Below are 14990 nucleotides of genomic sequence, written 5' to 3'. Positions count from 1 at the left end.
TCTCAGTATGGCTTAGCTTACTTACCAGGCAGATGTACTCTGAAAAGACACCAGGGGTGGGCTTAAAGCATCTCCTTTTAAAGTGTGTACTGTCTGTGATGCTGGAGGCTGGGGCTGAGTTTGAGGCTGTGTCTCTGGCTGAGGCTGTGTCTGTCTTGGGTCCTGAGCAGGGTTAATCCATCGGCTCTGTCCCTGTGTCATCCACTTGCCATGGATTCCCCAGCGGGCCAGGTAAAGTTTGCAAATATCATAGTTCATTGAAGAGTAATATAAAAGGTCCAGTATCAGCAAGATCACCACAAAAAAGCCATAGATCCACACTCCCAACAGTGCACTGTAGTTGCTGTGAAAGGAAGAAAAGGACCAACAAAAAAAGTTACCTCTCAGTAGTGGTCACTGTGTTAGTTCATCAAGGTTGGTTGTTTAATTATTTATACATGGCTGAAACAAAATATTGTTCCAAAGCACGTGTCTTTAAATTTGAACTATTTTTTTTCTATATGAATACTGCTATAAGCATGTTTTTTAGAAACTAAAGCCACCTGTCTTACAAAACTTTTTGTCCTTCTCATCTGTCCATAGGCTTTCCACAGTGGCTGCTAAAGACCTCTTAATATGGCTGGTAATAAATTTTAGGAAGGAAAAACATTGGCAAAATCAGGCTAGACAATGCACTTCAGAGGAAGGAAAATATGTAGAACACTGAGATGTGTATGTTGGTGTACTTTTAATGTGTATATATAGATAAAGGCCATGGCAATTATGTGGTGCAGAGAGCTGTAAAGCTGTGACAGATGACTAACGGTATTAAAAGAGATGGGGGAAAAACAGGAGGAAAAAGTGTAAGGGGTAAAAAATGTGGAGGTCAAAAAGGGGAAGAAGTGCTAATGCCCTGCTGGAGATGAAATATTATGAAAAGAAAAATGACTGTCAGGTGTAAATGCAGTTTGGATTGGAAACTGTGTGAGTGGGGAGAATGAGATCAGAACTGAGATGGAAATAAATGTATAAAAATGAGAGTGTTAGGTAGAAAGCAAAAGAAAGGCTGATCTAGACCCATGAGCTAATGTGGAAGTACATGTACTGGACACTGTAAAACCAAGAGGAAGCTGAAGGGATGTTAGTAAAAACTGTCATTAGGAAGGCAGTCTCAGAAAAATTATATCCAAGTCATAGGTGGGCAACCCAAATCTGCATGGAGCTGAACTCAAAACTGAACACACACTCAACCATGCTCTCCTTTCACATCCAGTCAGAGAAACTTGGAGGAAATCATATTTTTTTAGGACATTGATCAAAATGGAAGTGCTGTAAGAAGAAAAAAAAAGGATGAGAAGACATATTATACATGCAAACCAGAAGGATATTATGATATTTTAAAAACATGTCCTCCAGCCTTTCTGGATCAAAAGATCTCAAGTTTCTGCTTTGAACTTTTATTTCTATTTAAACTATTGTATGACTCTTCCATTTTATGCTTTTAAAAATTCAGGATTTGAAACAAGAAATCAGAATTTTACTTTCTGTGCTGCTATCTGTCAGCACTTCAACAGACTGACTCTTCCCTTTGGGGATTGATTTTTCACTACAGAGCTATAATGCCCTTAGATTAAAATGAGGTTCCACTTTAAATGACTAAGGAACAAGAGGAAGGTCCAAGCTGTCAATGGCTCTCTTCCTGTAAAACTTTAGGACTACACAAGCCTAGAATTAAAATTAAAAAAAAAAAAAAAAAAAAAAAAAGAGAAATTAGAACATTTCCAGAAGGATTAGAAGTAGGCAAAGTTCAATGTTCTGAAAACCCTTAACTCCAGTGTTTGCCTCTGCTAAAGACTTACACATGCAAGCCTAACTTCACACAACAGAGGGCAGATCTCAGTAATGCACTAAAATCTGCAGTTCAGACCCCTGAAAGTAAAACAGGATCTGGTTAATCCAGGCTTCTCAGCAGTGCTGTTCTTGACTTCCAGTAGATATAGTCCTACTGGGGCTAAATTCCTCTATATTCTTCTAACATAAATAAAAGGCAAGCAAAGTCTGAAAAAGTCAAGAAATGCACTTGGACAAATCCCATTCTTGCTCAGCATTATTGCCAATAGGATCCATTTTGCATACAGGTGAGCTGTATTTGACTCACACTAAGGAAACATATTTGTTTTGGCAACAATGTAAGGAGGCAAAAACATTCCTTCTAGTTAACTCAAAAGAATTTTTTTTTTTTTTGTATTTTAGATATTTAATTCCATCCACCAAAATTCTGACTAGCGAAAATTAGAGCTATTTTGAGTGTTCCAAATTAAAGCAGCATTTTAATAATAATGCCAATATGTAAGCTATTCATCTGCTCCTCCTTAAAAATACATCTGTTTCTCACAAGTACAAAAAATGAAAGGCTGCTTTATATTAATTAACAGACAATGGGACAACAGCACTATCAAAAGGGCCTTGTTAAAAATCACAAGTAAAAATAATAAGTAGTATGTTTAGTATGCAGAAGAATGAAGAATGTATTCCATACATTGATATCTTCTGTTTCTTCAGTTATTAAGATGGTAGAAAATGGTAATTTTTCTGATGGCTACTAATAAAAATTAAAACTGCTCTGCAAATCAAGAAGATGTCCTCATTAGAAAATAAACAATCTTATTTACATGGAATGACAGTAAGGCCAGAAATATAGAAGAGAACTTGGAATCCAAAAACTTCTAGGACTTGCTTTCATTTCACTGACCTGAATGATTTAATTGTCAGTTTATCCTTGCAATCTGGTTTTCCTGTTCTTTTGAGCAGAAGTTTAATTTTTTACTAAAACTGAAGTGTGAACAGATTCTAAATTTGCTGAGATTCAGATTTTAGGGTTTGTTCCAATACAGGGTGTATATCAAGTTGCATCCATCTCATTCATTCACTTTTTGAGACAGATAACAAGCTGGTTATGACTAGCCTCTATATTTTTTAGTAGATTTTCTTGGGTTTTATGTGCAACTCATTTGGGAATTCAGGTTTAATAAAACCAACAAATCTGAACAATTGCAGGCTGAATTCTACAGCTGCAGAGTTTAAATGTGGGCAGATGGTCACAGAAATAGTTCCTTCCCCTGTTCTACTTAAAAAGGGTAGATCCTTGGATTAGTAACAATAAGGGTTGACCCTAGGAAATGCAAAAACCAGTGCAATTTTTGCATCTACACTTTAAATGAGACTTCACCCCTATTTTTCTTTTATAATTATCTCCAAGCCTTTGTCCAATCCTGGGTTTCCCTGAGGAATCTGTACCTGCCATACCTGAGAGGTCTTCCCTGCCAATTTACACATTTTTCAACACTTGGTAGTGGGATTGATGATTTTCTTTTTTTCTTTCTTTTAAATATGACTTTCTGAGTGCTATTTAAACAAATACCATTTCTGCAGGGGACATTCAGTACCTGGGGGAAGATGTTCCAGCTATTCTGCTCTCACACTGCTTTGGGTGCCAGTGTTGGAATGAGGTGTGCAAAAGCCATTCCACTCTGACAAACCAGACTGAGAGATAAGGAAAAGCATGGATACACTACAGACTGACAGAACATTGCTCCAGTAGCAGATTAAGGACCTCTCTCATAGCAGCACTACCGATAATCCACCAAAATATGCACAACAGAAAACCTGACTGTGAAAACTAGACAAACTAGATTCAAGTGGATACTATTTTTAAGTATAGTTAAACAATTTCTCAGATGGTTTTAAGGGAAAATACTTTAGATTTTAGCGCTTTCCCTTTCTGTTAGATGTAATTTTTATTTCTATATTGAATACTAAATGAATTATTCGCATTCAAAAATATTATAGACTGATTAATTGGCATGATTGCAAAGATATAATACTCCCATATTTTTCTCTTAGAAAAAACATATAAATATTGTATTACAGTAATGGAAAATGTAAATAAATGTGGCTATAGTTGCATTGTGGGACTGGTGAAAACAAATGTGCCTTTTGAGCTGTTCATATCAAAGAAGTCACAAGTCACTTCATTAACTTTTTCCCTCTACTGTATTATAAAACAAGAAATTGGTTTTGGTGATCGCTAAGAATGGCTAAAGGGAAAAATAAACCAAACAATAATATTGAAATAAACCAAGCAATAATGTTGAATCACTCTTCCCTGAAAACTATAATCCATTTTTTTAAAGTTCATTGCTTTTCCCATATCTTAAATTATTCTCCCTTGCCACAGTAAAATAGGTTTCATCAGAGTTTTTTTCAGTGGTGTGTGAAATTAGATCTAAACAAAGAGCTGACTTTGTCACTGTAAACTGAAGCCTGGATGCATTAGAATCCAAATGATTGTGTATGATAGATAAAGTCAGAGTATTACTTAAGAAGCTTTTTGCAATGTTTTTAATGCTTTAAAAACATTCTGCTCCTTCTAAAAACACCAGGGAGTTTTCTACCATTATCACTGAGCTCAGAGTGAGGAGATCTCTCTCCTGTCTGCCTTACTCCATGAGTAGAGTTTTAGGAAGGAAGCAGCATCTCTTAATTTTCCTGCTGCTGACAGATTCATCAGAAGTGATATTTGAGGAACAGGGCAAGACCAGTTCCATTCCTGCACTTCTCTACACTGCAGCTCCAGAGGCTTTTTTCCTGTATCCAGTAGGATGTCACACAGCTTTTCAAAAGTTCACACACAGCTGATGCCCCTAGGAAATCCTGCACTAGATGGTAAATAGTCTGCTGGTGGTTCTCAGCCTCAAATCTTACACAACAAAAACTACACATGTACCTCTTTCTCCATCACAGTTCAACAAAGTGATTTTTAAAAAATGGTTCTATACAAAAACTAATACTCTGCCTTTTGCTCTGAATATTTTCATCAAAATGAATGCTGTAGTTGACAGGATGGCAAACTAATATTTTTTTTTTCCGAACTGCTTGCATACACAGCAGCTCTGTGATGTGAAGACCCCTGGATTTATTTCTCTGGGGGTGTGAGCACATGTGTAGATGTGAGTAGGCAAACACTGGAGGCAAAGAAATGTTCTGTGTCCCAGGGCATCTTTTGCAATCAGCCTGGACCTGTTGTGGTGAAAGTTGCTGGATTGTCTGGGCTGCACAAAAGGTGGAGAAAGTGGATGGTCTTTAGTGGGCTTGGTACTACAGCATGTTCCCAGTGTCATCTGTTCTCATGATCCCAGATGCACCACAAAGCCAAGACAAGGAAATTTCACCTGAAGGACATAACTGCACATGAAGTAACACAACAGTGTAGCTCCACACTGATTTAAAGATATTTTATATGGGTAGAGTCTATTTTTGTCTGTCTTTGCAGGTGATTGACACTTGAACAACCAAAAAATTTAGAGAATACAACTTCCACATCTATGCAAGACTGACATTTCTCTGGGCAGCTCTGTGTGAGGAGTGTTTGTTAAGGAAGGTGATGCTTTGCTGACTCCACGAGCTCAGCACAGCTGCACACAGTGAGTTAGACCAGCCAGGGGTGAATACAACACACCAATTGACTGGCACCACAGAAAACCCCAAAATCCTCTTGTAAACAGCCACCCATACACTGTGATTTCACCTGCCTTTAATCTGTCCTTTCCTTTTCCTGGAGGGGCTGAATACCAGAATAAAATGGCAGGGAAAGCAGATTGATCAGAATTCGATCTTGGGGATTACACCAAGGGAAATCACAGCAGATCAGTGTGGCCACAATGTCAATACTAAATAGAAAACTGACCACAAGGGAAGACTTTGTTCCTGTAAATAGGTATTCAGTAACAAAGATCTATTTGCTACTTCCTACTTCTTTAAAAATAAAAAACTTACTGACATTTATTCTGGGGGACAGCTCTCAGCAGAACATGGAAGTATGCCAGGTAACAGGCAAGGAGACCACACAATGCTGGTTTAAAAGCAAATACATTCTGTTCCCCAAGGCTAGTGATTTGTTACAAGAAATTAAGACTCAAAAGCATCAGGGGTTCCAAATAGGGCATTTAGGTTGATATGGAAAATGTCAGCTCACTTCCTCTCTCTCACCTAAGAACAGCTTTGGGGTTTATTTTTACTGATGCACATTTAAACACAGTTTGGATTAAATTAGGGTCAGGGAAAAGACCTTTCTAATTTTTATATATAACTTTTTATTTGTCACATTTATATGCAGCTTTTACTCTCCTTGCAATGTTTATAGCCCATGTCAAAGTGAAGAAAGCAAAGCTGAAATACTTTCTTTAAGGAGCTATGCAACAACAAAAAACCTTTTAGTAATGATTTTCTGTATATGTAATTATTATAATTGCTTCCATCATTAAGTGCACCTCAGACTCTGTTATTAGACCAGGAACAGTTTGGTGAAGAGTACTTTAAAACTCATTTACTTACTTATGCATATATCCATCTGCATTCCCCGTTAAGTTCATTTGCATAACAGTCTGGAATTCTGTCTCATTGCAGCAATATTTAAACACTGTGTTGTTATGGTGACAGCAAAAGATGTAAGATTTATTGTCAGAAAGACGGGGGCAGTGAAAACCAAAGTGGTAGCGACCTTTGTAGTCCGTGTACGGCTCGCAGACCCGAAAATGCGCGGACAACACTGGAAAACAAAAACAACATTGGCTTTGTCGGTCACTTCTGTTATCTATATGTTGTTGACTCCAAAATCAACCTAATTGTTGGTTGATTTCTGAAAAACATCAGTAGTTCAGAACTTTCAATGTTTTAACATTTAGTATTTAAAGGTAACAGTGTTCAGACTTCTGTTGTATTTTGAATTTTGTTCCTTCTATGTTTTTGATTACCATTGTTTGTTTTAAGGGAAGGAAAGTAATGCCCTCCATGTTAAGAGGCACAAAAGTATTCAGGGAAATGTTTTCATACTACTGTTCTAGTTATAGGGATACCCATATCATAACACACAACAATGTTCATGCCTGATTCTCCTGGGATGACTTAATAAAAACAAAAAGTCTATGTAGAAATTGCAAAAAAAGTTTGAAGGCACTTGGTTTACTTGTTTCCTGATTTCTTTTCTTCTCTAAAGGTCAATCTTTGATATGGAATATTCTATCAGAAACTGTCATTACAAACAGTATAACAAATCTGAACAACTCTGAATTTAGAAATAGACAGAACTAATAAAATACAGGTGTTCTGGGAGTTCTTACATTTCTTCCTTAACAAGTTCTCATGTAAAGTGTTTATAACAGCTCTGAGAGCATTTTTCTTTTTTACAGTCGTGTGTCACACTGATTTCACTAGCACTTTTGCTGGGGGAAAACAGAAGCTGTCCATTGATACTCTTTTATCATCTTAATTTCCCTGAGCTTTTCAACTGTGCAGAGGGGCTGGGTAGAGATCTCTTTCAAAATGCTTGTAAGCAACCATATGCAGCTTCTTGGAGGACTTTCAGGAGTCAGTGTTTGGTTCCACACTCGCAGTTTGTGTTATGGTAGGCCTTACAGCATCATTTAAGAGTACAAGTACCCTACAGACACCCCAAAGGGCTTAAGCTCTGAGGAAAGTGAAATGTGGAAGCCAAGGCTGAATCCTCACAGCCTGTCTGATATCAGCACTGCTTTGGTCACCAGCCCAAAACACAGCCTTGACCCCATCCCAGCCAGACCCAGCACACAGAGAAAACACTTTCTTCATTTATTGTAATCTGTATCATTTCAGTTGCTGTCTTTGCTTCTCTGTGGATCAGAGAGACAATAATAAACAAAGTGGGATTTATTTTCATCCAATTTATCTTCTTCTTTTCTTCTTTATTATTTTTTTTTCCTTTGCTTAAATCCCCAGGTTTAAAGACCTTATTTCTATGGAAATACTTCAGATAAAAGCATTGCACCTGTAAAGGCCTTAAGTTTTTTGTTGCAAAGGTGCAGTTGTGTCTGGAGTTGCAAGTGCTAATTTTCAGGCTATTTTTGAAAACAGTTATTGAACAGTTGACACAGATGCTCCTCTCTCTGCTCCAGCTGGTATCTAGAGAATGGTCTGTCATGCTTCATCATCACAAGACTTACCTACTTCACCTTAAAAACTACACAGCCAGCAAATGTCGAACTTCTTTATCTGGTCACAGCTAGAGATCTGCTTAATTAACATTTTTAATTTAGATACTAAATTATTAAAGTCCCAAGACTCTCTGGATGGCTGGTGTTTATCAGCTTTCCATATGGAACCACAGAAATACTCACATGTATGCATTTTACCACATGTTAAATTGCTGTGTGGATATTAATTTCCTACTTCAAAGAAAAAAATGCTGTAATGTGCAAATAATCTGACGAGTTTTGCTTGTTAATATAAACCTTGTTGTCAGCACTGATTCTATAGGTGTGTTTCAGTCCTTTAAATGAGTAAGCACCAACATTTGCAAAGCCAATCTAAGAGTTAGTGGTCAGAAAATCAACTTCATAGCATGACTGCATGGTGCTCCTCCCTTTATTATGCATTCCTTGTGTGCCCAGTAAAACCAGTGAGTGTTCACCACCCCTAAAAAGTCACTGTGATCTTGCTAGCACTGAAATAAAATACCTCAGGTTTCAGTATTCTCAACTCAGAAATTGATTACAAAGATTGCTAATCTTAGTATACCAAAGACTTGGAAGTAAAGCTATATCTTACAGATGGAAGTCTCTAAATCTAGGGCACTCAAAGGGAGTCTTGCCATTAGATTTTCATTGCAGCTCAGGTTAAAAATGAGGTTGATGTAATTCCAGTGAGAGTAGCATCCTTTCTCCTCCACCCTCCCTATCATTCACTGCATAAAGCCAGTAGTTTTCCTTTATGGAAACTGATTTGTCTTGGACAAAAAAGAAAACATTGGCTGGCTGAAAAATAATAATACATTCCCTCCTGTAAAATGTGAGTTACCAATGACCTAAACCCCTTCCTGCAGATGACAGTGGCAAAATTCCACGAGGCAGGAGCAGAGTTTGGCTGTCATAAAAGACTTGTGATGATTTCAAATTAAGCTTGGACTCCACATGCTAATATAGGACATCAGATAATAAAACACCAATAGCCAAGGAGCAACAAAATGATAAGGAACACATTTACAAAGCCAATAGTTAACAAGGATAATAGCTAAGTTATGTAAGAAGTAAAAGTTGTGTGTAATTGGTTTCAAATAAAAACATTGCACTTCACAAGCAGTACTTCTAAGGGAGGAAAAAAAAAAAAAGTCTGGCTTTGAGGGAATGAGGGCTGGGAATACACCAGTGGCTGAATACAGCAAATTGCATACACAGTGAAGTCACAGTGTCCCACTCAGCTCCAACACAGGAATTTGTATCAGGAATTTGAGGAAATGGGCTGCAGGAGTGGGATCTCAGGACAGCTCTACTAGAAGACCCCTATAAAGAGTGGCAAAGGTATAAAAACTTAAAAATTGACAGAAAATACTGGAGCAGCTGGAACAGTTTTGTGATGTTTGATCTCTCTTTGATCACTTTTATTGAAGATTTGATAATTGAGTTCACTTCTACACCAGGGAAGTGGATTTTTGAAATTTCTTTAGCCTAGAGGAAGACAAGCAGCTCCAGCCCCTGTGCCTGATCCCAGTCCATCAGAGGAGGACTGTTCCATAATTAGGAAGTTCCATACATGGGGATTCCAGGAGAAGGGTTCTAAAGGAAAACAGTGATTTAATGTGAGCAGAGGAATGCTCTAATTGATAATATTATAACTTTGTTAGCAAAAGGGCTGTGTCAGAGCTAAATAATGAACTATCATTAGCAAGAATCAACTTGAACACTGCAAACAAGCAATGAGACTGTGGGAAACAAAACACATGCTTGCACTGACTGGTGAGGATCTGAGTATTAATATTTTATAAATGTTAAAGACACAGACTCAGTAGTAACAATTTTGACTGGAGCACCAGAATACTTTAAGAAACAGGGTGTCTGGTAAAGTTTTAACTCTGGTGGTTGGGGATGTGATGCACCAAAAAAGAATAAGGAGCAGCAATCGAAAAAAAAGTCTTTTGTATTAAAAACTCCCTCAAGAGTGGAGGACAAAAGATACTGAACTAAAAACCTGTAAGATCAAATCTATTTGGACTGAAAACCTTTTAAAATTTTATTTTAAATATTCAGTCATGATTACAAAAACCCCCTAATGCCATAAATGACTTCTGATGAACGAATACAACCAATAATCAGAGCACTCCACTAATTCTCAGTCTAATGGCACATTTCCACACAAACCCTTTTTGTGTGCTAATAGCAAACATCTAGAGCAGAACTACCAAGCATCAGGAGAAACATCCGTGGTCCAGCCAATTCTGTAGATTCAGGGAAATTGGACAGATTCCAAGTCCAATCCTCCAGGTGCTTTACATTCTCTGGTGTGCACACAGAAAAAACACACACCTGGAACCTGGCTTGCTCTGCTTCCAGTGGATGGTTGTTTAGCAAAATGGATGTGTTTTATGGTGGTATAGAAATTATTCTTTTATTTTAGGTGAGCTGAAAAAAATAGCATATCCAAAGAAATAAAGCTACTCTTTCAACTTTCCAGTCTGCTTTGTTCTTGAAGTGAATTTTCAATTCCATTTCAAATTCCAGTTTCCAGTTCTTAAATACAAAGAGGCTTCATTTATATTGGACCTAGATGATCTTGAAGGTCTCTTCCAGTCCTAGCCATTCTATGATTCTATGACTTATTTATTAGGCAATTAACAATCATTTAGTCTTGTTTATTTTGTAGGAAGCCAGTATTAAATTGCAATTATTTTTTCACTGTGTCACTCATCAGTAAAAGATAAATTACAAAAGTTACCTGCTGACAAGAGTAATGAGAGCAGAACCATCAGCACATTCAGGGACTGTTGACCACAACTTGTCATCGTTGGCTTTCATTGGTCCATTAGAGAATTACCTGTTGGACAAGATGCAACATCATGATTAAATGTCTGTTTTGTCTCCTTTCATTGTTCAAATGTTCACTTCCCCACAAAGCTTTGGTAAAATGAGATGGCTTCACACAGTAGGGAATATAAAATCAATTTTTTTTCTGGCATTTTTTTCCACAGCTTTTAAAAGGGAAATAAATTCTTCTTTCTATGATTAAAACTCCTTTCTCATTTCACCGTGGATATATACAGCTGTTTACATACTTTCCATTAACCCAGAGTAGAGATGAATCATATGAAGTTTTTACTGAATATTCATGTGTCCCCTGTAATCTACATCCAGCAGCACTGTGTTTGTTTTACTGTCACAAGAACAGGCTGTTGTGTTATATGTGTAGGGGCCAGAAAGGAATAAACAATAGAAAAATAAATTGGCTGCTTTGAAAGTCAATCTGTTTTACCCCATTAGAGGGTGCAGTCGCTCAGAAAGTGGGTCAGGGAACTGAGATGGTTGGAAACACTTCAAAAAATGTCTTTTCATTAGCATCAGAGCCTTTCATAGGATTGTTATTTGCTGTTTTCCAGGGACACAGGGTGAGGAGTTGTGGCAAGCACATTTCTCTCCCTCTCAGGATTTTTCATAGAGGTGCACAGAGAGAAATGAAAGAGAAAACAATTTCTATTTCTGCTCCTTGTTTTTCCCATGTGGAATGTGTTTGGAGAATTGGTTACCTGGAGTGAGTGCTTGATTGGATTCAGGTGAGGATTGTTTGAGCCTGATGGCCAATCCAACCCACCTGGGGCTGGACTCTCAGAGAGGGTCATCAGTTGTGGGAGAGTCAGAGAAAGTAGTATGTAGTTTTAGTATCCTCCTTTTATATAGCATATTAATGTATTTTAGCATAGTTATAACAAAGAAATAATTCAGCCTTCTGAATTGAGTCAGACATCAGCATTTCTTCTCCTCGGATTTGCCTGCATTTACAGCAAGGAGTGATGCAGCCTGCCAAGGCTCTCCCTGGTGTTTCCCAGACTTTGGGTGAGTCCAAACTCCTTCTCTCCACCTTGATTCAGCACCAGCAGCTGCAGCAGGGACTGTCCCCGGTGTCACCACCGAGGGGAGCAGGGGTTGATGGCACTTTTCAGTGCCATCACTGATAAATCCATCTAACTCTGGGTCTCAGAGGTTGAGGTTTGCAGCATCCCAGACTCACGCTGACATGGCTGAGCATGAGTTTAAACTGCTTCTGCACAGAGGTGTCACATCCAACAGGCAGAAGCCTTGAGCCATTCAAGTGCACAGAAGATGCAGTCCTGTTAAGGACATGTTCTGGTTTGAAAGCAAAACCAGGGAGAGGCTCCAATTCAGAAATACAATTTATTAGGAAAAGGGAAAAGAAACAAAATACAAAAGGAAAACCACTGACAGTCAGAACACAACCTGACACCCTTTTTGGCCAGGGTGTTAGTAGCCATCCAAATTGGAGTGGCTGCAGTCCTGCTGGAGTGGCAGGTGTGGTTCTGCTGGAGAACTGATCCTGTAGAAGGATGGAGTCTCTCTCCATGTGGGAGGATCCAGTGGAAAACCCCAGCAGTTGCTCTTGGGCACAGCACAAGAGGTCAGTTGTGCCTCTGTGCATGACCCTTGTGTGCACTGGGGCAGCAGGCAGGATGCTGCAGCAAGCTGCTGTGGGGAATGCAACTCCTGAGCTGCTAAAATTGTTCTGAGGTGTTTACAATGGAGCAGCTTGGGGAAAAAAAGAAAGGGAATGGCAATTTCTGTAAAAATTACGCTGCTCCCGACACCTCAAGAGACACATTTTGCCAAATGCTTATGAAATGAGCTGTATAGGAATATGCTGTAGCCTATAAATACTGCATGGTTTACTAGCTGGTGTCTGCTCCAACCCACTGAATCAAATGAAAAGGCCCAAACAATTGCACCTGCACATACCAAAAAGGGGGAGGGGGTGAAAATGAACACACCACGAGCAACTGAGCTCTGAGTCACAGCCGTGGGCACCCCAGGGGAGACATGGAGCTACCTACGAGGTGCTGAGAGGCAAAAGGCTCCTCAGCAACACAGAATGCTGTGTGTGGCACAAGCAGAGTCACCTCAGCATATGGATCACGAACCTAAAAATCAGTGTAATGTCTTGTGGTGGTTTCAGTTTGAAACTGGGCAGAAGCACCATGCTAGGCCTTGAAAACAAGTCCTTTAGAAACATAATACCCATAAAACGATGAAATCAAACAGAACTCATTTCAAAAACAACCTTATCAACACCTGGGCTAGGGAACATGACATTAAATAAGTATACCATATCCCCTGCTACAAACAAAATAAAGAAATACAATAGACTATTAAAAACCACCTTTAAGACATTAAGTAAAAAGCTTTCAAAAATTAGAAACAACATCTAACAAAAAGCACCTCATTAGTTTACACCCAAGACTCTACCAACTGAATAAACCCTACCCAATCTAAACACTGACATACAATAAACAGAAACAAAATCCCAGCTGTACATATCAGAGGTTTACTAAGGAAAACAATTTAAATCAATTCTACCTTGAATACAGACAAACCCATTCATAAGGTGGTCTTTACTCAGGGACCAAATTATAGATAGTAGATAATACAGAAAAATAACACAATATAAACCTCAAGAAGATCTGATTATTAAGCACAAACTGTAAATAAATATCACTATTTCCTAAATATTTCTACCATTATCTGTGTGTAACTACATGTTGTATGTATATTCTGCACAAGAAATCACACCAATTTACACTGCTTGCTGCAAGCATGATTAACATCCAAACCACTGTATTTCTACCTTTAAAATAAACTAGTTCCTCTGGAGGAAAACAGTTTGAAACTTTAACACTGTAAAAAGAAAGTAAAAGTGTAATAAACTAGGAATGCTAAGTAGGAATATTTATCATGAATACTGAAAAAATGCATCCCATTCTTTCAGTAGGAATATCATATTAATTAGAAAACTAAGCAGACTTAAATTTGGAACTGTTATAAGAAAAAGAATAATAATGAATATAAGCCAGGGGTTGAGAATGGAGGCATTTAATAATGAAAAACAGCTACAAAGAACAAGCTATTGCCAATATTGATAAGAATAAAAGGAATTTGATATTTTCCTGAGTAAACCAAAGCTGCGGGAATTCTGGTAGTGATTCATTACTAAGGGAAACCTTGGCCTTCATAACAGTTAATTAAAAAGCAATCAATAAGCACTCCTGTTGTGTATCTGGGATGACAAAGATGTTTGGTATAGCTGAGACTATTAAATATTTCCATATCAGGAATAATTCAGGATGACATTAATGAGTTTATACTAAGGTTTATAATTTGATATTTGCATTTCTGTATAATTTGTACCTACTTATTTCAGCAGAGCTGGCTGGGGGACACATATATAATTTTTTCAGTTTGTTGGGAAACAGTGGCAAGTTTCAGAGGACCTGAAGAAATGTAAGAACATTTTCAAAAGTAAATTACATAATCCAGACAATCAAAAGCTTGTGAGCGTGATGTCAATCCAGAAAAAATTAATGGCATGGTTAATATGCATTCCAATTAACAAATAATTAGGGAGATAAATATAATTAACATGATCACCATAGGCTTATGGCAAAGTTAATTTTATTTCTCTCAGGGCTGTTGACTAAAGTAGCTTAGAGATAGTTATAATGTAGGAGATGCCTGTAAAATATCTCACTTTAGTATCATGCAACTTGACCAGGCGGTGAGAATGATAAAAAAAAGCTTTTTATCAATTGTGGAAGAATAACTCAGTCTGAAATCAGGTGCATGTCTTGGAAGGTACAATCTCTTAGTAACTGAGTATAGCCTCACTGCTAATTTCTTAAACAGCACTGCAGGTGTGAATCTAGAAGCTTTTCAGGGAGGGAAAATTTATTCAATTATACCCAACAGAATGGGCAACATGAAATTGGCATTTTAATCCAACTCATGCAATGCTTGTATTTTATTGAGTGTTACCTGGGAGGATCAGAGTGGGGACCAGACAGTGAGAGCTGGACATCAAGAGCCAGCAGAGTGACAGATTCTGTGTAAATGAATACATACATAGGTATATATTTGTGGCAGTAGGGA

The 14990-nt window shown here is 37.9% G+C and overlaps 1 protein-coding gene across 5 annotated transcripts in view; it reads right to left on the bottom strand.

Annotated features, from left to right (window-relative positions):
* The window catches only part of SHISAL1 (shisa like 1), a 79462-nt gene that overhangs the window by 33609 nt on the left and 30863 nt on the right, over window positions 1-14990 (bottom strand). For all 5 annotated transcript variants that reach the window (XR_002465836.3, XM_085568908.1, XM_021535513.4 and 2 more), the window contains exons 2-4: window positions 10780-10878; window positions 6373-6586; window positions 26-343 (exon numbers count right to left, since the gene is read on the bottom strand). Coding sequence is in view for 4 of the 5 variants with exons in the window: in XM_085568908.1 (XP_085425034.1) it covers window positions 26-343; window positions 6373-6586; window positions 10780-10846 (599 nt within the window). In the remaining variant the exon portion in view is untranslated. The remainder of the gene's footprint in view (window positions 1-25; window positions 344-6372; window positions 6587-10779; window positions 10879-14990) is intronic.

The sequence above is a fragment of the Lonchura striata genome, chromosome 1A (genome assembly GCF_050655825.1).
Source record: "Lonchura striata isolate lonStrDom1 chromosome 1A, ASM5065582v1, whole genome shotgun sequence".
Classification (NCBI taxonomy): domain Eukaryota; kingdom Metazoa; phylum Chordata; class Aves; order Passeriformes; family Estrildidae; genus Lonchura; species Lonchura striata.
Note: the sequence above shows the minus strand (reverse complement) of the source record. Positions and strands in the feature narration are given on the sequence as shown.